The sequence below is a fragment of the Hermetia illucens genome, chromosome 1 (assembly GCF_905115235.1).
Source record: "Hermetia illucens chromosome 1, iHerIll2.2.curated.20191125, whole genome shotgun sequence".
NCBI lineage: Eukaryota > Metazoa > Arthropoda > Insecta > Diptera > Stratiomyidae > Hermetia > Hermetia illucens.
This window is the reverse complement of record NC_051849.1, coordinates 173829111-173854096: the sequence shown is the minus strand read 5'-3', so window position 1 is coordinate 173854096 and position 24986 is coordinate 173829111. Positions and strand designations below refer to the sequence as shown.

The 24986-nt window shown below is 42.3% G+C and overlaps 3 protein-coding genes across 3 annotated transcripts in view; 2 read left to right on the top strand and 1 right to left on the bottom strand.

Moving 5' to 3' along the window:
* LOC119646752 (probable cytochrome P450 6a14) overlaps positions 1–24986 on the bottom strand; it is a 92475-nt gene that overhangs the window by 43164 nt on the left and 24325 nt on the right. The window lies entirely within an intron of this gene.
* Positions 3631–5317, top strand: LOC119646757 (probable cytochrome P450 6a21). The gene is made up of 2 exons (XM_038047337.1): positions 3631–4802; positions 4866–5317. The coding sequence occupies exons 1-2, from the start codon at positions 3716–3718 to the stop codon at positions 5279–5281; spliced, it is 1503 nt and encodes a 500-aa protein (XP_037903265.1). The 5' UTR covers positions 3631–3715; the 3' UTR covers positions 5282–5317.
* On the top strand, positions 19653–21454 carry LOC119646750 (probable cytochrome P450 6a14). Its single transcript, XM_038047328.1, has 2 exons — positions 19653–20810; positions 20890–21454. Exons 1-2 carry the CDS (start codon positions 19712–19714, stop codon positions 21315–21317), a joined length of 1527 nt encoding a protein of 508 aa, XP_037903256.1. The 5' UTR covers positions 19653–19711; the 3' UTR covers positions 21318–21454.

The window sequence follows — 24986 nt, the reverse complement described above, 5'->3', positions numbered from 1 at the left end:
GTCATGTAGAGAGTGAATGTAAGCTATGAACAGAATTCCTCACACCGAGTATGTTAATGTTGCATTCTTAAAGGAGTCGCGGACGGAATCTTATCAGAAACTCCGTCGAGCGAAGAAACCACATCACAGATGGAAAAAGGAAGCCTGTGAGAACCGACAGATTCATGAACTCGGAAAGTACAGGGCGCGGAAGTTTTGTCAAGCAGTCAGCAGGATGAAGCATTACACATCTCGATGCTCATATTGCCGAGACAAAGAGATTTCCGACAGAATGGGCATATTGGCGATGGGTTGAAGATTTTGATGAAGTGCTGAATAAGAACAAACATGTGTTGTCATCAGGTCCTATGGCTTTCCCCGATTTCATTCGTTTTATTGCTTCCGCGACTTCGGTTGCGCTGACATGCAGGTCCCGGGGGTTTAGCGTGAGTACCTGCCATGTAGGCATAACCCCATGGTCCTCTTCGGACACGGATTGATTTTGAGACCACAATCAGAGCCCCGCCTTGACGAGCACAGCGGTACTGGTTTATACTGAGTGCAGGCTCAGCATTCATACCAGGATGCAAGGCTTATCTAATACTTCTCCCACAATTAAGAGATACGGCACCCGAGTTGTATAGCGCAACTCCACGCTTGAGCTCCGAGGAGCTCTGCCCGCGATGTAGGCATAACCACAGCCACCATGAACTTCCACAAGAGAGCCAACCACAAATAACCGGGCTGAGAGCACATCGTACAGGAATCATCCTGGAGCATATGCTCTAGGAGGGCCGTCCCGGTTCCTATGGTACCAGATAACCTCCGGTGAGGCTTCGTGGGCAGAGTCACTTCAGATGAGTCTCTTGCAGACTCGGGTTTGATCGCCCTCCTCGAGTACGTGGGGACGGCACTCCCCAATGGGTTAACTGCGGTTGCGCTGATAGGTGGAACTGCTTCAAATATCGGCAAAGATTGTGGAAGTGAAGGGCGAGCAAATTCTCCAGTTGAAATCTGATCGAAGTATTCTCACCATCTATCCGTCGCGGCTCGATGGTTGGTAAGCAAAGTACAGTCCTTGTCGTTAACATAACAGAAGTGTTCGATATCCTCTGTGAGTTCATTTCCGCTTTTGGCAAGTCGACACAGATCTCTCCCGCCATCCCGAGTTTCCGGTTTATCGTAATGATTTCTTTGCATCCCGGTTGGCATTCTTATGAATTTCCCAATTGGCCAGCGTTTTATTGTCGAGAAACTTGTGAGAGAGGCATTTCTTTTCACGGACCTTCATTTCAACATCGACATTTCAAAGCCAAGTATCCCGGTCGATGTACCGGTTATCTGGCTTGGTGACCTCGAGGGTTGCAAAGGCCGCTTTGTGAATCGTGACTATAATTTGGCTTCACGATTCTTCCACATTCACAATGGTTACTAATCGCGCAAGTGAAATCATTTCTTCTTTCTTCCCACGAAGTCATCACCATTTAATGCGCGGTGGGCCAGTGCGTTCCTTACACTGTTTTATCGGTGGCTCAATTCGCAGCACGGCAATGAATGGCCGATGTTGAGGTGGGATGATCTCATAGGGAACGACTTTGCAATCAGTGACAGTGGTAGAAGGTCAGCGTTTTATCGGAATACGGTCGATTTGCGTTTTACTGCTCCCACTATAAAATTTAGGAAGATGAGACAATCCTTTGATCAACCATGTATTCATAAGTACAAGGTTATGGGTATCCGCAAAATCGATTATACGCTCGCCATCCTTATCGCGCGCTCTAAACCTCTTTCCCACATGGCACCTGTTACCGTCTGCCTTTTCACCTAGATGACCATTAAGGTCGCCGGCAATGATGATATAGTCATCAGCAGGCACGTAGCGTGCCGATCATCAAATCGTTCGACTTCTGTAATGGCATCACGGAAACCCTCTGAGATGGCAATGCCAACACTGTATTGAGCATGTGTGCTACCAAAATGGAGAAGTATATAGCCATTTTTACCGTTTTACGTTTACCGTTTGCGTTCAGTGTCGTAACTTTTGGCGCCAGACTTTCGGGTTTCTTGCAGAGCGCAGATATCAGTGCGCCTTTTCCGTAGGGTTTTTACGAGTTCCTCGGTTTTTCTAGTTAGGGTGCCAACAATTAGCATGCAGGCAGCACCGACCATGCGTCAAGAACCCTTGCCCATTCGACAGGACCAGGGCCCGTCCTGCCGTGTTAACTAAGGTGGGTGACCCAGCATTGTTCCGAGGCTTGTTACTCGATCCAATCATCGACATTGGATGTATTTTCTTGGTCAGATGTGTCACCAAGAGACATCAGGTAAGATTTAGAATAGTGGAATAGCCCCAACTATATTTTATTTATCTCTTTCCCTGACCTCAGTATTTTAATTTATTTTTACTGAGGATAGTACAAAGTACGTTGCCTTAAACCCTCCTCCTACACCGGGGCTTGGGATCAGCATTCTATGTTAATAGCATGGCGGAATTTTAGAAGAACTTGTCTTTATCCAAGCGAATCTGCCGCAGCAAATCCCTTGAGAATCTCGTCGTACATGATAATTTTGTTATTCTCCCCCCTACCACACTATGCTTATTTGCGCGAACTGAGAAAATATCTGGCGGATTAGTTTTGACATTTTCTGATGTAAAACACATGGGCCCCCTGCAAGAAAACAAAGTAGGCGTTGCCTCCCTCCTGTTCTCTCTTTCAGCCCGGGCGATGCCCGATAACCAACTTCAGAAGCTTGGCCTCAAGGTTAGTGCCTGTTTACCACTAGCGGTGAAGGGTTTCGATGCACGTGCTCCGTCGGTCGGTTTTTGCTGCTTCGCTCCTTCCTGATTTTCAAAGTGTTATTATTTTCGTGGATCCTTTTCTTTCCTTCAACTCATTATCCATCTCCTTATTCTTCGTTTCCTTGTTCAGAATATGTTCGCTACAGGCAACTCGAATTCTAATCGGTTCTCGTTCCGCGGAGTCCCCCGGTGCCGACAAGAATAACGCTACTAGAGGTGATTCTTACTATATCCAGTTCAACAACAGCCATTTTCAGGTTGGAAACCGCTCTGCCGCCTATCGCTCTTGTTGTTGGTTCCAAAACAAGGGAGCAATGGATGGCACCTGCTACACAACTTTGACTGCCCAATTCCCTCACCCGGGTAAGGGCCTTAATTGCGATGAGAGCTTACAAAAACAGACTGATCATCACTCATTTTCCGTTTAAAAAAAGATCTCAGCCAAGAGGGAAAGGATTCCTTAGAGAATACTTATTTTAATTCTTTCAGTAATTAAAACTACTTTTACTATGAAAGCGATAAGAGACGTTTAACCGTACAGCTGAATGTTGGAATATTCTCCCAATACGTAATATCATCATAAATATTCGGTGTGGGGCGCCTACGAGAGTTAACTATTGCTTTGTATATATGAAAAACAAAACAATAATAATTTAATATCAATGCCAAACTTGAACTTTTCTTTCGAGAGTCTCAGATAAATACTTGATAAAGTTACATATGTATATAATTTATATTTCCAGAAAAGCTTTCAATTACTGACTCTTTGCCAAAATTAAAAGTATCTAAGTTTGCTTTTGAATTAAATCAAGAACTTGATAAGAAAAAGTACAAATACAATGCTATATATAGAAATTTTCGAGTTAGTAGCTTGGAATCCGCGAAACGGTAAACGTTGCCTTGTATTCAAGTAGCAGATACTTCGATTCTTATTAAATGGATTGGTTATCAATTGCTCTGCTGTTTATAATTGGCATCATATCAAGTGTTTTTCTGTTTTTCAAAAAAAGATATTCCTATTGGAAGGATCGGGGAGTACCGTTTTTAAAACCGACATTTCCTTTCGGGAATTTCACACCCAAGAAAGCAATTCATTTCAAAGACGTGACTGGCAACATTTACAACCAAAAAAATGGAGGACCATTCGTGGGAGGATACTTCTTTGCATCACCTGTTGTTGTAGCAACCGATTTGGATTTCGTGCAAAATGTGCTTATAAAAGATTTTAGCACATTCCATAACAGAGGAATCTACAACAACGAAGTAGATGATCCTTTATCGGCGCATATGTTTAGTTTGGACGGCGAGAGATGGAAATCATTGCGGGCAAAGCTATCACCAACCTTCACTTCGGGTAAAATGAAGTTCATGTTTTCTACCGTTGCGGAAGTCGCTGAGCGTTTTAACGCCACCTTGGCTAATCTTGTCAAACCTAGTGCTGTATTAGAGATGAAAGACCTATCTGCAAGATTCACAACTGATGTTATCGGGTCTTGTGCGTTTGGGATTGAATGCAACAGTTTGGGTACCCCAGATTCAGAATTTCGTCGCTACGGAACGAAAGTGGTCAGTGATTTCCCGTTACCGGTTCTAATTTTTTTGGCAACCTCTTATCCGGATTTGGCAAGGAAGTTTCATTTAAGGATTTTCTCGAAAGATGTTAGCGATTTCTTCATGAATACAGTGCGTGAAACTATTAAATATCGAGAAAAAAGCAATGTCAGGCGAAACGATTTCATGGACCTATTAATCCAGCTCAAAAACAATAAATTGGAGGATGAACATTCAAGGAAATTGGGGTCTTTGACATTCAACGAGGTCGCTGCCCAGGCTTTCCTATTTTTCTTTGCTGGATTTGAAACTTCTTCCACTACAATGATTTTCGCTTTATATGAATTGGCACTAAACCCTGACATTCAAAAAAAAGCACGTAAAGAGATTGAACAGGTGTTGTCGAAGCACAATGGAGAGATTAGTTACGAAAGTATCAAGGAAATGGTGTATATCGATCAAATTATCAGTGGTAATACATTCTTGAGATATATATTTCGTCATGAAATAAAATTTTTAATCGTATTTCTTCCAGAAACTTTGCGGAAATATCCTACGGTGATAAATCTTTTAAGAAAAGCTGCTAAAGACTACGCCGTTCCAAACTCTAATTTTGTAATTGAAAAGGGAACATCCGTATTCATACCTACTTTTTCAATTCACCATGACCCAGAAATTTATGAGAATCCGGAAATTTTTGACCCGTTGCGTTTTTCTCCAGAGCAAGTTCATAATCGCCATCCAGTCGCGTTTCTGGGCTTTGGGGATGGCCCAAGAAACTGTGTAGGATTGAGATTCGGAAGAATGCAGTCTCGTATTGGATTGGTCACTCTTTTGAAGAATTACCGCTTTAGACCATGTGAAAAGACTACTATTCCAATGGAATTCGTGGATGGAATTCCGCTGCTTGCTCCTAAACATGGAATGTATCTCACTGTAGAGAAAGTATAGATTGAAGGAAGTGGGGGCTGCAATATAATATTTTTATTTATTATTATTTGTTGCATATTAACATTGGTACAGGACAATAAATTAGTAAAAATGAAGGTTTCTATAAAAAAATTCGTCTCTTTTGCTTGTTACCGACTCAGACGATTGACCACCATTACCATTTTTCTTTGAAAATTTTCTTTCTTTCCAAATACTTCGAAAGAATTGAAAATATGTATATTTGAGTATATGTAAAGCAAATGGAGTGAGAGGGCTACAAACCAATTTCCAACTGAAGTACTGTTATTAACTTTTGCAGCGTCGGCGGTTTCAAAGCATCTGCATCATGTCGTGCAGAGCACAAAATATGCAGCATAATTCTTTTCCACGTTTAGCACCCTTTGCGTCCCTATTTCACTACCTTCTAATTCGCTAGCTCAAATATGAGTACCCATTTACTCTAAAATACTAATTTTAAGATGATAATTTTCACTTTACGTCGTATTCACAAAACAAGTTTTACAAATCCCTGAAATTCATTCAAATATTTTCAAGATTAATACAGAAATGTTATAACATTTCGATAACAATCATTACCCGCCTAATCACTTGGAACTAATCATGTTGCATATTATCCACTATTCACAAACATTTATTTCTGGCTGAGGCCAAATATTATGCACGTAAATATTGGGATATGGGGCACCGCTGCTGGATTGATGCCGATTCGATGAAGGACGGCTGAACCGGTGCTTGATAGTTGAATTTAGAGTGTCGACAAGTAAAGTTTCGGGGACGAATAACGAAGGTGGCAGGCAACGCATAAGAGGTTTGTGAATTTCTTCGTTCCTTGGAGGAACATTCATCCATCTTAAGTTAATCATAAAAATCACTAGAGGGTTCTCGGCGTAACATTATAAAAAATGTACGTTATCTGGCCGTCTAGACTGAACACAGGTTTAGGTTTTGTGTTTTTATTTTTCTTAAGTGAATACGGTAAATGAAACCACAAGAAAATGTTAGCCAACCCTAAAGAGCTCTAAAAGAGGGCGGGGGACTTGACTTTCATTTTTTTATTTTGTTTTTTATTCTATAGTCTAAAGTATAGGAAGTTTGGAAGAACCAATAAGTCTGTGAACTAAAAAAGTAAAGTGAGCAATCGCCCCAGGCGCGTAAGTTTTACCAACAAGTCATCAAGATGAAGCCTTATACACCTCGACATTCATCCTGCCGATACAAGGAGGGAAATCTGATTTTCGACAGAATGGGCATATTGGAACGATGGGCTGAGTATTTTGATGAACTGCTCAACAACCAATATATCGGCGAGCTTTAGGTCCCGCCAACTGAAAACGACGAACAAATGCTGCCACCAGCAAGCATAGAAGAAACAGTCCGTGCAATTAATCGGATTAAAAACCATAAGTTGCCAGGAGCCGACAGAATTACAGCCAATTGTAGCAAGTGGTTTATCAACTGATGCGCAAAGTATGGGACACCGAGTCAATACTTGATGACTGGCAATGGAACATTATTTGCCCCATACATAAAAAGGGAGATATCATACAGTGCAGCAATTATAGAGGTATCACATTGAGGAGTACCATCTATGAGATATCTTGCTCTATCTTGCTAAGCCAGATAGCCCCATACGCCCAGAACATCATTGGCCAATACGAAAGGGGTTTCACTCCAGGCAAATCAGCAAGAGATCAGATTTTATCTCTGCAGAAAACGATGGAAAAACTGTTGGAATATGGCCATTAGTTGCACCAACTTTTCATCAACTTTAAAGCTGCCAATGATAGCATAGCCCGGGTAAAACTGTACACGGCCATGAGAGAATTTGGTATACCGACTGACTAGGCTGATCCTGATCAAGGTGCGATGTCAGATAAAAGCAGTATGATCACTCTCGGGACCATTCAACATCAACAACGGTTTAAGACAAGGGGATGCCCTATCGTGCGTCCTCTTTAACCTGGCCCTGCAGAAAGTGATTCACGATGCCGATGTAAATGCGAGAGTTACCATCCTCTTCAAGTCCACCCAACTACTGGTCTACGCTGACGATATTGAGATCATGGGAAGAACAACTCGAGATGCACAATCTATCTTCATCCAGATGGAGCAGGACGCGATTGGCGCGAGATCTTCGGCTGCACATTAATGAAGGCAAAACGAAGTACAAGGTAGCAACATCAGCGCCAAAACCAAAATCGAAAGAACGGACAACATCGAACCGCACTGGTCAAACGAAAATAATGAAGATAGGAGACTACAACTTTGAGACCGTTTTCTGCTATCTTTTGTCGATAATCACAACCGATAATACCTATTACGCTGAAATCCGGGCACGGTTCTTGTCCGCCAACAGAGCCCATTTCAGCTTACAAAACCTGTTTCGCTCGAAACGTCTCACCATAGGGTCAAAGCTATCATCTTTTCAGTCCTCATGTATTCCTCGGAAACCTGGGTTCTTAGCAAAAAAATTTCGGACCCTTGGCCGCGTTGGAGAGAAGAATCCTCCGAAGAACTTTTGGCCCCCTACATGAGGATAGATGATTCCATAGTCAACATAGCGACGAAATCTACGAGCGATACCACGATCGTCTGGTGATGGATAAGATCTGGCGCAACAGGTTGCGGTGGGCACGTCACTTAGTTCGTATTGATGAGGATGATCCAGCCCGAAAAGTCTACAAAAGCAATATTGATGGTAGAAAAAGAAAACGAGGCAGACCCTGCCTAAGATGGAAGCATGGTCAGACAGCTTTAAGCGATATAGAATTGGTGTACCTCGGTGCAAATTCGGAGTGTCTGGAGTTCCTTATTAAGGCAGGCCAAGACCGGTTGTTGCCTATTTAAGGTTTTGTGTGAAACAAAACCTGTCTGCCTGTCACACGCATTTTTTTCGGAAATGATTATAGCGATTGATACGAAATTTGGTGAGGAGGGGAAAATTTTGAACGCTCACGCATACAGTCAGTTACATCATTCTACGTTGAATTTAAAGGGGTACCCATAAATGCAGAAGAGGATTCTAAATTTTTTTTGACTAAATGCAGTCATGTGGGATATCGAAAGGTCTCGGTTAGTACTTTCCGACACTGGTCTTAGTTTTGACATTTGTTTTAAGGATGGAGAGTTCTGGGGGTCGATAGTGTCCATTTCTTTCACGGACCCAGTCTCAGAGTTTTTGAACCAAAAAGTTTGGAAAAATAAGAGGTTGACACTATGTACTAGTGTATTAAAATAATTTCCGATAATCAGCTCTAAAATCTCCCTTAATTTCATTTTACAGTCACGAAATTGAGGCGATGCAGACTATAACATAAGGCATGATCCTACCAAGTTTGGTGAAAATGGCACTATTATTAACAAAGTTATAATAGGTCAAATTTCGCTTCTGTACAAATTCAGGACTTTCAATATCAGTATCACGCGAAACTGGACGTTCTCACAAAATATATCCATATATTAGGTGCTATGTATTAATGAGGCAAAAGTCCACTCAAATATTTTTAGAAAGGAAATACACATCACCTTTCATACCTGAAGTGTCCGGCTTGCAGACTTGTTTTATTTTTAATTTGTTTCTTCTAGTGCTTTTCCTAAGAGCTGTTATTTTTCCCTTTATCTCGAAAATCTGAATCAATGTTGAATTATAGTGACATAAAAGGCAAATAAGCTTTTACCTCTGCAGATCTCCTCTTCACCTTCTACTCTCTACCTGAGAAGCTCACATTAACAAAGGGTACACTCCAATACTATCGTCTGAGATTCGTATTATAGTTTTACAATAATGCTCGTGCGATCAAATTAAGTATTCAAAGGACCCCCTCAAATTCCCGTGCCTGGCTAGCGAAGGAGCAAGTAAGCGCCTGTCGACAGAATACTTTAGTGGAGCTTCAGTATTTGCAGGCGGATCTTTTCAGCTTTTTTGAGTAGTCTCCCCACTCCGGCCCACAGGATGGTTTTTGACCATCGTCCAACACCAGTAACTAATTATATTGTTTTTTTAAGGTTTTGTGTAAAACAAAACCCTATTAAAATCGATTCAATGTCTGTCTGTCTGTCTGTCACACGCATTTTTCTCCAAAACGGCTAAACCGATCCGAACTAAATTTGGTGGACAGATGGGAACTATGAAATCCCACGCATACAGTGAGTGGCGTAAATTTAGGTGGAGTTTAAAGGGGGCCTCCCCATACATTCAAAGGGGGGATTCAAAATTTTTTTTCACCGGATATAGTTGTGTAGGTTATCAAATGAAAGGTCTCGATTTGTATTTTTCGAAACTGATATTAGTTTTGGCATAAAAGTGCGTGAGTAATGAGTCAAAATGTACGCACTTGAAGTGAGACAGGACTCATTTTCGGAAACTACCCAACCTAAAAAAATCAAGGGGGTGCGCCTAGATGAAATCTAGGTCTCAAAATATGTCCCATTCCGATATCTGCTCAAATAAACTTACTAATAGTATATTACTACTTTTTGGAAATTTACTGAAAAACCCCCCTTAAATTCATCCTAAGACTTCCGAATTTTGTTCCAGCATAGGGGACAATATTTCGTATTGCAAACACATATCGATCGCGAATATTCTCATTTCAGACGTAATCAAAACGTGTCACGCCACCAGTGCAATGCAACATCTTCGTCCCCATTACCGCAAGACGCCGTTCATTCTCCTTTATAGTCGGCCACCACTCAGAATTATAGAGAGTGGCAGACGGACGACATTGCAGTAAATTTTAAATTTGGGACTTGCGCTGATACGTCGATCACAAAGAACACCAGTTGGGGAATGCCACTTCATCCAGGTTGCATCAATGCATGAAACAATTTCATTACGCAGTTCTCCATTGGCTGATAGCGTTGACTCGAGATATTTAAATTGCTGAGTTCTGGCAATGGCAGTAACCTGCCCTTCGAGATACTTAAATCGCTCAGTTCTGGCAATGGCAGTAACCTGCCCATAACTGAACGATTTCAATATCTCGGGTCAATGCTATAAGCCAATGGAGAACTACGTTATGCTCCTCACATAGGGAAACACAAAACCTTTTATACCTGAAGCGTCAAGCTTCCGGTTTCCCAACTTGTTTTTGAATAGATATCAGTATGGAATGCACTTTTGCGGTTGGACTTTATACCAGGTTATCACATTTTTCTTAATCTTACCTTGTTTTAAGTCTACATTTTTAATCCCTCACTTGCCTTCTGTGCGTTTAATTTCGAAACTAAGGACAGTTTCAGAAAAAAACTATCGAAACTTTTCATTTGTTATCTCTATGTCCAGAGAAGTTAATTGCGATGTCCCTTTTACACGAAAAGAAAGTACGTGTCATTATCATTAACGGCACATCAACCGACAACCAGTCTAAGCCTTACTTGACAGTGCAATGGCTGTTATTGATGGGTCGCCAGTTTCACGATCGTCATGCGCCGGGTTCGAATCCCGCCTATAGTCATGAATATTTCTGATTGTTTAAACAGCCTAATATTGTACTACTAAAGGGCTGAATGCTGGGATTACGGTTCCGCTTTTAAAAAAAGCCTGCCTTAGTAAGAAACTCCAGACGATACTCCTAAAAGTTGCCTGGGGTCCTCTCCTATCAGTCTCGAAAACTTGTAGACAATTTTGCAGACTTGATGGTGTGGAAATCATCAATATCATCAAGTATTGGGATGAATGTTCAGAAGTTCAGGATACGTTTATTAGGCAATAATTGAAGAACGTATTAATCACCGAGATGATGTCATTGGTACATGAGGAATATGGAGAAATTGTCCTTTCGCATCGTATGCAGTTCGTGATCTTTGTCATTGTACGATCATGTCCTAGCCATTAATAGGCTTCCATTGTCGCCACTCCCTTCACTTGGAACCCACTGGCATATCATAGAAGATTGTACGACACTGCTGCACTGAACGTAACCGAGGCTAATCGAGATTTTTCTTTTCATACTACACGCCTATATGAGGTGAAAAGAAGAAGTAAACATTCCCTTTTTACCCTCCTTAATCTCGCCGTAGGACGATGCAACTTATTACATGTACGCGCACTCTCCTTCAATCTATTGGAGGAGCCGACATTTCTTTAAATCACTGAATGCCAACCTCAAAAGTTGATACACAAAGGCCATTTTTCATGAAGTAATTAACACCGGTTTATTAGTCGTTACATTTCCTTGGTCTTCCCGGATATGAATGGGGCGGAACAACAACGAATACCAAATATGGGATGTCTTCGTAATGAATAGTATCCACGCTTAGCGCCAGAGTATCTGTTAAATCTGTTCTGGAGGGTGACTGCTTGCGTGGAACTGTGAGTCGAGGGTTGTGCCAGAGTGATGTCATATCTCTGGTGCTCCAGTCAATACAATGGTCCTACATACGTTAACAAAGATGTGTCAGTGTGCCAAAAAATATGGACTAAATTTAACCGAAACGAAGCTGATGCTGTTTACCACCAAAGTAAGGATACTGGAATTGCACTTTATGTGGTTGAATGGACATTCCCCCAATATTAGGTAAATTAGTGTGATCCTTAATCCTTACCTAAATTGGAGTCGGAAATAGAATTGAGGAATTGAGGAGGACGCTTGTAAAAATACCTTCTTGAGCGAATAGGATTTACTCGGTTCTTTGGATGTACATAGCTATCTCCTCCTATCAACGTATGGCTCTATTGTATAGTGACTGGCTATCCGGGAGACTGGCAGATGTGCAATGCGTTATGAGGTTTCGTCTTTCTTACCGGTGAATTATGTATACTCGGTAAAGTCGGAGTGGGAGTATTCTCGGTTACGTACAGTGCAACAGTGTCGCACGATCTTCTAAGACTAAGGACTTTACATCACAACCGCGTGAATATCAGTGTTTGCTTCGAAATTGCCCCCTGCTACTGAGTTTTTGTGGACTATCTATTATAAAAAGGAAACTTTTCTGACATACATTGCAAACGATCTTATCAATTGCTAAACCAATCATTTTGGAAGTAGCCATTTAGTTGTTTTGCACAACTACATTGTATTGTTGCAAGATGACGATATCAATTTCACAAATGCCTACAGATCGCCGGTCATATTTAATACTAAAGTAATTTTATCATGTTGTCAGGCCGCATTTCTCGCAACTTATTAATCACCTCCACTGAATTTTATTTTCTGTTTTCTCTTAAATTAACACAAACACTCAGGAATTAGAAACAAATTGATCATTTACTGGGATTCCAAACGACCTTAGGTGTAAGAGAAAGCTTTTCCAGTCACTGCTTACGAAAAGCTAGGAGAGTATATGAGCAAAGTATCATTCATCTATATACATATATAGAACTGGATTCGCTGTCGACACTTACGTCGCTAGTTTTGTAATTAGTTAATCGAAAGTACCACGAGAACTCTGGGGATTCTAATGCACTTCGTCGCACGCCAGACAAGCTTCAAGACGGCGGTTGCTGTAAATTTTCGAATCAAGATAGCGTGGAAGACCGCTAATCTGCTGTGGGGTTTGTACGATTGATACCTCAATATATGTCAAACAAAAGTACAAGCGATATTGATGGCTATCTTCACCACCTACGCTAAGCCAATCCTTCCCACGACTAATCCTCTCTTGGGCTAGACGCACAAACACGTCGAAAATTATTGCGGTTTCCATGGGGCACTGCCCTAAAGGGGACTATGCTACCATCTTCGCCATACCCTACCATTCGCGTTATTGCAGTTTGGACTGACGGTGAAATTTTAAGGCACCTGCTCAGCGATGGCTCTCCTCACCTTAAAGAGATCTCTGGTTGCAGGGTAGAGGTCCTGCTATCTTTTGTGAGCGCTATGGGTTGGCTCTGTAGGTATGGGCTGACTAAATTTTGCTCGCCTTATCCTTTTCACAGCAGCCACAGTAGACGCGTAATGGGATCTAAGCCATGCATCATGTCCCTTAGTAGATATTACAGCTCTGGCTGAACTTCAAAGAACATCGGGAAATAGCCTATATTAACTTAGAACTTAGAATAGTGTCCCACATGGCAAAACAAGAACTACCGAATATATTTTTGTAACTAAGAGTCCCTCAATTTTATTATATGGACTGTCAGTGAAATCATAAAAGCAAAAAATATCAGCAGTGTTTTTCATAAGGGATCTTTGAACTGCTAACTATCTTGCAAACAGAAGTGAGTAAAGTAGCGGTGACGGCAACTGGGATGATCCCAATCGCCGACGAAAAGAGCGTCCACAATCATGATGTGACAGACGGGTTGCGATAGTTCCAATCAGGAGTTGCACACAAGGCTATATATCAATATCTTCATCTTCTTGTACCCTGTGTTTCTCCTTTTTGCTATGAATGTCTAATTGAACACCAGTCCCGAGAAATATGGAAGCAGCAGGGAGAGAAAAACTATCGAAATCTAAATGGAAGTGTAGAACTTCAATTGGTTGATCTAATCTCGCGGTGAAGCGAAGGATTCATTCATGGTTGATCTAATCTCGCGGTGAGGCGAAATGGAACAGGGTAGATGATTTATGGTCAAAATTTTATTTTTCGACACTTTCCACGCACTTTGTGACACAAAAGTGAGACTTCAAGAATGCCTTTAATTCTAGATGGAAGTATATCGTCGAAGCGTATATCATGCTAAAAATATTAGATTATATCTTGAGTATCATTACGCACTACTCCCGGAGCCGAAAACTGTACAATCATGCAGACGAAAGATCAAAGGCTTATTTTTTAACGTCTGATATTTGACAGAATTTGTAATAAAACATTATGTATGATATTATCTTGTAGCTGTATGCGCCTCTTTAGCACTTTACAGATGGATTCCCAGACGTTGCTTCGATTGTAATAACATCTAACTACATAGATAAAACCGAAATTTGCATGGGTATGCTTTTTAAACGAGCTCCAAAAGACCGGCTTGGAATTTGCCAAGCATAAAACCGAGGTACAACTTTAACAACGTAGCGGATATAAATAGTATTCTCGGCCGATATCATTTGAAAAAATTGGACATAAAGCGTCTATCATCAACTCAAAACTCGAATGAATACGACTAAATTTATGTATACTAATGCCTTGACGAATAATTCAATCAAGAATTACCTCCTTAGACTAGACTAGAAATAGCCCGCCAACCAAGCCTGGGTGCCATCGATGTAAACCACTCATTGGTACTCTTATTGGTTGCTAATCACACCTTGGTGGGGTATAACGTGTCAACTACACCTACACGTTCATGGTTCTCTAAAATGCAATTGAACTCGCTCCTGGGACGCCTGCACTAATCCTTTACTATTCTGCGCCAAGTGGTCTTAAGCGATCCACTCATTGAGCATCCTGGGACAGTGTAATGGAATTGTCACCCCTCTTCAATGTATGACCACTGCCATCTTCGTCTTCCGATCACATCGGCCATGTATGCGTAGACTAAGTTCTTTGTTTGAAATAGTACCGAGTCAGCAATGCGTTGCAGACAACTGTTCTTGAAGACTTGAAGTTTTCGATTAACAGTGAGGGTCACCATGCTATTGACATATTATGTTGGTCCCAAGCCCATGTAAAGGAGAAGGGTTTGAGGCAACGTACTTTGTACTAACCTCAGTAATACAAAAATAAAACGCTGAGATCAGGAAAAGAGATAAATGAAGTATAGTTGGAGTTATTCCACTATGCTAAATCCTACCTGATCTCTCTTGGTGACTGGTCCCGCGACAGGCCGACCATGAAAATGCATCCAATGTCGTTAGAAACAAGATGATCGGATCGAGTAACAAGTTTCGGAAATTCTAGGGCGTCCACCTTAGTCGACGCCGCAGGACGGGCCCCGGTCGTGTCGAGAAATGGGCAAGGGTTCTTGACGCATGGACGGCGTCAGGACGTAAGTAAGTTAGTCCGAGCAAAACAAATACGTGTCTGCACGCTCAATGTTGGGACCCTGATTGGAAAAACCGAGGAACTCGCAAGAGCCCTTCGGAACAGGTGCACTGATGGTCGTGTGGTTGAAAAGGCATACGGTAACAGGTACCATGGGGAAAAGGGTTTGAAGTGCGCAAGGATGACGGCGAGCGTATAATCGATTTTGCGGACACCCATGACCTTTTAGTTATGAATACATGGTTCATCAAACGATTGTCTCATCTTCCCATATTTGACAGTGAGTAAAACGCAAATCGACTATATTCTCATAAGACGCTAACATTTTACCACGGCCACTGATTGCAAAGCCGTTCCCCATGGGACCATCGCACCTCAACGTTGACCGTTGATTGCCGTCCTGCAAATTAAGCCACCGATAAAACAGTCTGAAGAATGCACTGGCCCGCCACGCATTAAATGGTGGCAATTTAGTGAGAAGAAAGAAGAAATGATCTCACTTACGTGATTATCAACCATTACGAATGTGGAAGAATCGTTTAACTAAATGGAAGGCGCGAACCACAAAGCAGCAGCCCTCGGGGTCATCAAGCCAGGTGAGCGGTATATCGACCGAGATACTTGGCCTTGGAATGATGATGTTGAAATGAAGATCCGTGGAAAGAAACGCCTCCATCTTCTCCACAATAAAACGCTGGCCAAAGCAATGGAAGTGATCGCTGTCACCCGAGCGGTCCTTTACAAAAATCGTTACAATAAACTGGGCACTCGGGATAGCGATAGACATCTGTGTCGACTTGCCAAATGCCGAAACGAACGCACACAGGATATCGAACACTTTTGTTGCGATAATGACAAGAACGGTACTTTGCTTACTAACCGTCCAGCCGCGACGAATAGACGACAAGAATACTTCGTGCAGATTTCAACTGAAGAATTTGTTCATCCTCTGCTTCTACAATCATTGCCGATATTTGGAGCAGTTCCACCTGTCAGCGCAACTGAAGTCGAGGAAGCAATAAACCAAATGAAATCGAGGAAAGCCACAAGACCTGATAACATCGGATCTGAGGCTCGGTGAATTCTTTAATCGTAACATCGTAAGAGGCATCACCCTCTTTACATTACATTTTTGGATCTGGAAAAAGTGTTTGACCGTGTGCCACACAAACTTATCTGGTTTGCTCTTGGATAATACTTAGTCCCAGGCGAACCCGTACGTTGGGTTCTGTTGTTCTTCCACGATCTGAAAAGTAAAGTTCGAAGTGTGGCGGGTGTATCAAAACCGCTTCGTGTCTCTGTTGGTGTTCATGAAGGAAACGCCCTCGCATTACTCCTGGTTGTTCTTGTTATGCGCAAAGTCACGGGCCATCCAGCGTCCATCACCCTATACACTGCTTTATGCAGATGATGTTTTCTTAGCATCTAATACCAGAAATGATCCCGAGCAACTTCTCCAAAAATGGACCTCATGCAACACGGTCTCAGATTGAATCTGAATAAAACTGAACTTTTGATGACTAATTACCATGAAACACGCACAATCACTGTCAGCGGCAGTTACCTGCCCAGAAATGAACGGTTTAAATACCTCGTGTCATCGCTACCAACTACTGGAGAACTACGTGATGAAATTTGTTCATGCTTTAACGCAACCTGGATGAAGTGGCTCCCATAACTGGTGTTCTTTGTGATCGACGTATCAGTGAACATCTCAAATCTAAAATTTACCACAATGTCGTTCGTCCTGTCTATGGTTCTGAGTGTTGGCCGACTATAAAAGACAATGAACGGCATCTTGTGGCAATGAAGATGTTGCGTTGGGCTACTGGCGTGATACGTTTTAATCACATCCAAAATGAGGATATCCGCGGTCGATAGGGATTGCACCAATCGTGAAAAACTGCGAGAGAGGCGTCTTTGATGGTATGGATACGTAATTTGCGCAGACTAGAATTCACTTGCCAAGATTGTTCTGATCATCGAAGTCGATGGTAAGCGACCAAAAGGCCTCCCGAAACAATGGTGGCTGGCGGGGGCGGGGTATGGGGTTGGTGGATGGGGATTTAAAAGCCTCGAGATTGCATCCAGATCAGGCATTTAATAGAACCAATTGGCGAAACTGGTTACGACGTGCTGACCCCTCTTATGACCGAGACAAAGGCCAATGAAAAGAAAGAAGAGTGGGGTTCACTACCTATATACTAGTCCCATATAATAGTACAGAAGGAACACTAGCAAAAAACAGTTTGAACTTGGCGGTATCTTGGTGTTTGGATAGCTATACTTTGAAGTAGTCAAAGCGAATAAGAAATGATATCGGTGACAAATTGAAATCCTGTTCACTCCGCTTTAGCCCTTAAATTCCTGGATGCAGCACTTGATGTTACGCACTATCATATGTCTTTCTGATATTAGTTTCTCCGGAAGGCTCCTCCTACGTAGAACATGCCAGAAACCTTTCTGTTCACGTTGTCGAAATTTTTCTGGATATCGATGAAGAACAGTTGCAGCAAAAATCTAAACTAAATGATCCGCAGGGTGTTGATGTAGCTAATGTAAGGAGATCAAGAGTGGAAACCGGCCTGTTCTGTCGATGAAGCTTCAGATATATTCTTTGATGCGTTTCAGGATTGTTTCAGCTAATATCTTTTTGACGCTAGGCCGTACATGATATCCCTCCAAAACGAGTGCTCTTCTTTTGAATCTGAAAAATCTGAGATTCAGGTGCAACAATGAATAACCCTGCAGGCAGACCGTCGGACTTAATGCTTTACTCCGTTTGAATGCATTGAAGGCCGATATGATTTCTCTTTTGTTTTGAGGAACAGTCCGTATCCGAATGTTAGCCATTTGCTCCACAAGATGCGGAACTTTACCGGATGTGTTGTTGTTCCTTATTCCTTTTATCTCTTCAGTTATCCGTCATCGAAAATGAAGATTCGACCATTAGCTTTACAGGACAATCGACAGGTTCACGACAGCTTTCAAGTTTTTCGTGGTGTAGTACACACTTCTAAAATCATTGCGTTCTGTGTCACCTAGCGCTTGCCTAACCAGGGCAATAAAAAATTCCCTTTCGTCACGACCTTCCCTGCGTTGAGTTTCCCGAGATTTCGCACGGTATCAGAATGCAAGTAGGTTACAGCGGTCAATGAGGCTACCAATCCCTTGCGTTGATCGATCGGCTACGAACATTCCATAGTCAGCAACCGGCATATCCAATGATCTGCATAGAACACGAGAAAAGACTATTTTTGCTGACAATGCTCATTGACATTCTCAGGAGGGTCACTGTCAGCCAGGTGTGTATTTGCCATTTACCTGTAAATGTCTCTCCTTCTCCCACGACTTCCGCTGCTGCTTGTACTCTTTCTCTAATGCTCTGAGTCTCATGCCACTAGGGCGATCCACTTGTCAGCCATCTTAGAATATTGAATTCCAATGCACGGGACTATCATCGTTTATTAATGTGCGGCTCATCCACTGCCATACCTAGTTTTTTTGATCATCATTGAAATCATTGGTGTCTACTCTCAGCTTCTACTTCTCTGATCAGCCGAATTATAAAGTCTGTTTTGTCACGGTGTGGAATACGCTGAATTTCCCGGGGTTTCTCACAGTATCGGAGCTTGAGCACGCCACTTCACCACCGCTCACAGGGATCGCAAGAGTCTTCTACTTTATGATCAACCCACTACCATGATTCTGCAGCTAGTCCAACGACCCTCTTCGGAATATGGTAGACGACATGAACAGCACCCAGCAATAGCGACACAATGCTCATCAATATTAAGAGGTGCCCTATACAGGACATCTACCTCTCGAGCGGTAAGGTAGCTATCCCACTATCGAACGACCGCTAGATCGTATAATCCGTCGATATTGAACTTGGTGGCGAGGTTCTCTAAACCTGCGGGAAGAGAAGAACCTCATAATGTCAGATAGGATTTAACTGACAGACGTCGTAAGAGCTCTGACGAGGCAGTGGAAGCGACCGAAATACCTCCCACCGAACTTCCCAGTTGCATTTGTAACTGATGCTTTTCCTTTTCGCTATCAATTATCATAATTTCCAAAGTGGAATATAGTTGGTTTAACTCAGCGGTTAACAAATCACAAAACGAACTCTGAATGCTCGAACCTACCCCCCAGTCCTAGATGATACACGGCATTTCAGCACATACCATTTACCAAACAGATATCACTAGCCAATAAGCGTTTTTGCGCAATTCCATCGTATTATTGCAAGACGATATGAACACAGTCGGTATCAATTTCACCAATGCCTGCAGATAGCCGGTCATATTCGAGTTTGGCAAACCGTAGTAATCTTGTCATGTAGTTAAGTGCTGTGGCGTTTCTCTCAGTATATCAATCATTTCCACTGAATTTTATTTGTTGTTTTCTCACTACATTATTAAGCTTTATTATCAGATGATAATTTTCTGAGATAAAAAGCGACTGTTTGGTAGAAAATAAAGCTTTTCTAGTCAGTGTTTAAAAGAAGTTGGAAAATCCAGGACTACCTTAGTAGAATATTTTTCTTCTTCATACACAGAGATGGATTTACAGTCGATAGTTTTGTGGCTAGTGATCGGAATCGTATCGACAATCTTCTTATTTTTTAAGAAAAGATATTCTTACTGGAAAGATCGCGGCGCAGAATATGTAGAACCTACGATCCCATATGGAAATTTACCATTTTGGAAAAAAATGCATACCAAGGAAATACTAGGACGCATTTATGATAAAAAAAGTGGAAAAAGTCCTTTCATTGGAGCGTTCTTTTTTGCGACACCAGTCGTTATTGCTACGGATCTAGATTTTATTAAAAGTGTTCTGATAAAAGACTTCAGCAGCTTTCACGGACGTGGAATATTCGTCAATGAACTAGACGATCCGTTATCTGCACATCTGTTTTCCCTGGATGGAGAAAAGTGGAAATCCTTGAGAGCCAAACTATCACCGACATTCACTTCAGGGAAAATGAAGTTTATGTTCCCGACTGTTGTCGAAGTGGCTGATCGCTTCAATGCAAGTCTGGCTGAGCTGGTAACGGAAAGAGCCACAATGGAGATTAGGGACCTACTAGCGCGATTTACAACGGACGTGATTGGAACTTGTGCATTTGGAATCGAATGTAATAGTATGAAAACACCTAATTCAGAATTTCGTCGATACGGTTCAAGAGCTTTCGATGATCCAGCCCATTCCACCCTACTTCAAGTATTTAGTTTCCAATATCCGAATCTGGCAAAGAAGTATTTTCATATGAGGGTATTCAAAAAGGATGTAACCGACTTCTTCATGGATACAGTCCGCGGAACTATTGCGTTCCGTGAGAAGAATAATGTACGTCGTAACGATTTCATGGACTTATTGATTCAGTTAAAAAATGGTGGTTTGCTCGAAGATGAACATTCAAAAAAACTTGGAAAGCTGACCATCGAGGAAGTTGCCGCCCAGGCTTTTCTATTTTTCATAGCAGGTTTTGAAACATCCTCAACCACGATGATGTTCGCTTTACATGAATTATCTTTAAATCCTGACATTCAGGAGAAGGCCCGTCAAGAGATAGATGAGGTACTAAGGAAGCATGATGGAAAGATAACTTATGAAAGTATAGAAGAAATGGTTTATGTCGATAGAATTATAAGCGGTAGGAAACTTAACTTTAATTCAATTTCATTTAATTTATTGATAATTTCTTGTTTTCATGTGCTTTCTTCCTATCTTAGAAACTTTACGAAAATACCCGGCAGCACCGAACTTATTACGTAAATGCACCCAAGACTTCAATGTTCCGAATTCCGAAGTAATAATTGAGAAAGACACAATCGTATTTATTCCTGCTTACTCAATCCACCATGATCCCGAAATTTATGACAACCCTGAAGTATTTGATCCAGACCGATTTTCTCCAGAACAAATTAAAAATCGCCATCCAGTAGCGTTTCTGGGCTTCGGTGATGGACCAAGAAACTGTGTCGGATTGAGATTCGGAAGAATGCAGTCACGCATTGGATTAGTTACGCTTTTGAAAAATTACCGCTTTAAACCAAGCGCAAAGACAAGGATGCCAATGGAATATGTGGAAGGAAATCCCTTACTTTCTCTCAAACACGGAATTTATTTAATTGTCGAAAAGTTACAGATCGGAGGATGATGAATTTTGGTAGAATTAAAACGTCACTCGATAATACTGTAAATACATATACATTTTTAGAATAGATTTGAGATTAAAATGATAAGCAATGACAACTTTTTATCGATTTTTCAAAAATATTTTATCTTCACCAGTAACTTTGGCCGTTTTCTTATCTTTTACGAGATAATTGAGAAAAGCTAGATTAATGATCCTATATGGCGATTACCATCCAATACTGAATTAAGACCAGTCAGACTGCCCGCAACACTTCTGCTAGTTTTGTTGCTTTTAGACAGGATAAACTTTCCAGTGTGCTTGCTGAACTCTGAGAGGGACAGACAGCAGCAGCTTATCACTATAGGAAGCATGCTTTTTGAAGGCAGCATTAAGCAATGTTAGACACACTCCAATTTCTGGTTTTGGTTATTTCAAATATTTAATCCTCTTTTGCTAAGGCATTGGTTTGCAATGCGCCTGCTCCTTAACCGCTCGTCAATCGCCCAGGTTGCTGCAGCCACTTCAGCCTGAAAAACCATTGTCCCAAATGAAAAGCCCCATTCTCGTTTTTATTCGAGAGGTAGAATCCGGCTCCAGAGCCCTGTTTTCCTTTCGACCCATCGCTGTAAAAGACTTCAGTATATCTTGCCAGCTTTCTTTACTCTACTTGCTTTGTAAGAACTGCATTCAGTTCCCCCAAGAAATCTTGCAATGCTCTGTATCCCCCACGTTCGTTGTTTACCAGTCGATTTAACTAAATACATCTAGTCTATGAGCTCCTCTCATTGAAATGCTTTGAATATATATCATCATCATCATCAAGAGCGGGACAACCGCTATCCGGTCTAAGCCTGCCTTAATAATGAACTCCAGACATCCCGGTTTTGCACCAAGGTCCATAAATTCGATATCCCTAAAAGCTGCCTGGCGTCCTGACATACGCCATCGCTCCATCTCAGGCAAGGTCAGCCGCGTCTACTTCTACCATAGATATTGTCCTTATAGACTTTCCGGGTGGGATCATCCTCATCCATACGGATTAAATGACCTTCCCACCGTAACCTATTGAGCTGGATTTTATTCACAACCTGGCGGTCATGGTATTGCTCTTACATTTCGTCGTTATATAGATTACGTAATCGTCCATCCTCATGTAGGGGGCCAAAAATTCTTCGGAGGATTCTTTTCTCGAACGCAGCCAATAGTTCGCAATCTTTCTTGCTAAGAACCCGAATCTCCGAGGAATACAAAAGGAGTGGCAAGATCATAGTCCTGTACAGTAAGAGCTTTGACCCTATGGTGAGACGTTTCGAACGGAACAGTTTTTGTAAGCTGAGATTGACTCTGTTGGCAGCCAACAACCGTGCGTCGATTTCATTATCGTAGCTGCTATCGGTTGTAATTTTCGACCCTAGATAGGAGAAATTATCAACGGTCTCAAAGTTGTATTCTCCTATCTTTACTCTTACCGTTTGATCAGGGCGGTTTGATGTTGTTGGTTGGTTGATTTTCGGTGCTGACGTTGCCACCACATATTTTGTCTTGCCTTCATTGACGTGCAGCCCAAAATTTCGCCTCGATTGGCGCTTGCTCGGTCTCGATGAAGGCAGTTTGTACGTCTCCGGTCTTTCTTCCTATGATGTCGACAGGCCAGTAGTTGGGTGGAGTCCAAGAGGATCGTACCTCTCGCATTTGCCTCAGCATCACGGATCGGACCCAGGTTAAAGAGGACGCATGATAGGGCATCCCCTCGTCGTAGACCGTTGTTAGTGTCGAATGGGCTTGAGAGTGATCCTGCTGCTTTTATCTGGCCTCGCAAGATTGGTCAGGGTCAGCATAATCAGTCTTATCAATTTCGTCGGGATACCGAATGCTCTCATGGCCGTGTACAGTTTTACCCTGGCTATGCTATCATAGGCGGCTTTAAGGTCGATGAGGAGATGGTGCAACTCATGGCCATATTCCAATAGTTTTTCCATCGCTTGCCGCAGAGAGAAAATCTGATCTGTTGCTGATTTCCCTGGAGTGAAGCCTCGTTGGTATGGGCCAATGATGTTCTGGGCGTATGGGGCTATCCGGCCTAGCAAGATAGTGGAGAATATCTTACAGATAGTACTCAGCAACGTGATACCCCTATAATTGCTGCACTGTGTGATATCTCCCTTTTTATGTATGAGACAGATTATGCCTCGTTGCCAATCGTCAGGCATTGATTCGCTGTCCCATACTTTGAGCACAAGTTGATGAACCACTTGGTGTAACTGGTCGCCTCCATATTTAACCAATTCGGCTGTAATTCCATCTGCTCCTGGCAGATGAATTGCACGGACTGTCGTCTTCAGTTGGCTGCACCTCCAACTCGCCGATGGTCTGGTTGTTCAGTAGATCATCAAAGTACTCAACCCATCGCTCCAATATGCCCGTTCTGTCGGAAATCAGATTTCCCTCTTTGTCTCGGCAGGGTAGGCATCGTGGTGTGTAAGGCTTCATCCTGCTGACTTGTTGGTGAAACTTCCGCGCCTGGTGCGGCTACACCCTGTACTTTTCTGGTTTACAGACTTGTTGGTTCTACCAGGCTTCCTTTTTCCGTCGGAGGGCTGTGTTCTGGATGGCTTCAGTGTTAACTCTCACCTGATTGTCAGAGGGGATTCTAACTGGAGTTGTTATTCGAGTTCGGAGCACAATGCCAACGAGATAGTGATCCGAGCCTATATTGGCCCCCTATATGTTCTAACATTCATCAAGGCTGAGAAGTGGCGGCGTTCGATCAACACGTGGTCAATTTGGTTGCAAGTGGTCCCGCCTGGAGAGGCCCATGTATGTTTGTGGATCGCTTTCCGCGCAAACCAGGCACTTTCAACAACCATTTAATGTGACCCTGCTAATTGAATAATCCGCAGTCCGTTATCATTTGTATTTTGGTGTAAGCTATGGGAGCCAACGTATCGCCTGAATACTCCTTTCCTACTTGGCTGTTAAAATCCCCAAGTATGATTTTGATATCATATCTGGGACGGCTTCGAGGGTTCGTTCTACTGCCCCGTAGACTCTGCAGTCTCCTCTGTAGGGGCGTGAACGTTAATGAGGCTTATATTTCTGCTTCCTCGCAAGCGAAAAGTGCATAGCCGTTCGCTTATGTTTTCAAAGCCCATAACACGAGGTTTAATTTTTTGGTTGACTTAGGAACCTATTCCGAGCACAAGGTTTACTGGATGGGCAATATAATATATAGTGTAGCGGCTCTTTTCCACGAAACCGGTCCCTGTCCAACGCATCTCCTGTAACCCCGTTAAGTCAGCCCTATATTGGGACAGGGTATCGGCTAGCTGCTCATTAGCTTCATCTCTGTACAGGGAGCACACGCTCCATGAGAAAATGTGCAAATCATTATTCTGTTTTCATTGCTAGGTTCGTCGTTGTGTAATTTGTCCAGTCCGAGGCTCCTGTTGTGACTTCGTAACAAGTTGTTTTCCATATAGGGTTGTCAGTCCTAACCAACCCCCAACCTGGAGCCTGTGTTTAGGCGCGGGAGACTCGCTTTAATCCTTCTCCGTCTGCAGCTTTTCGTTAAGAAAGAGCTCCCAGCGGTCACCACGTGGAGGTGAAGATAGGGTTTGGTAGTAGAGCTGTTGGTGTTGGTTCAGCAGGCATTTCCCAGGTTTTATGCTCCATCGTGGGTACCAATCCACG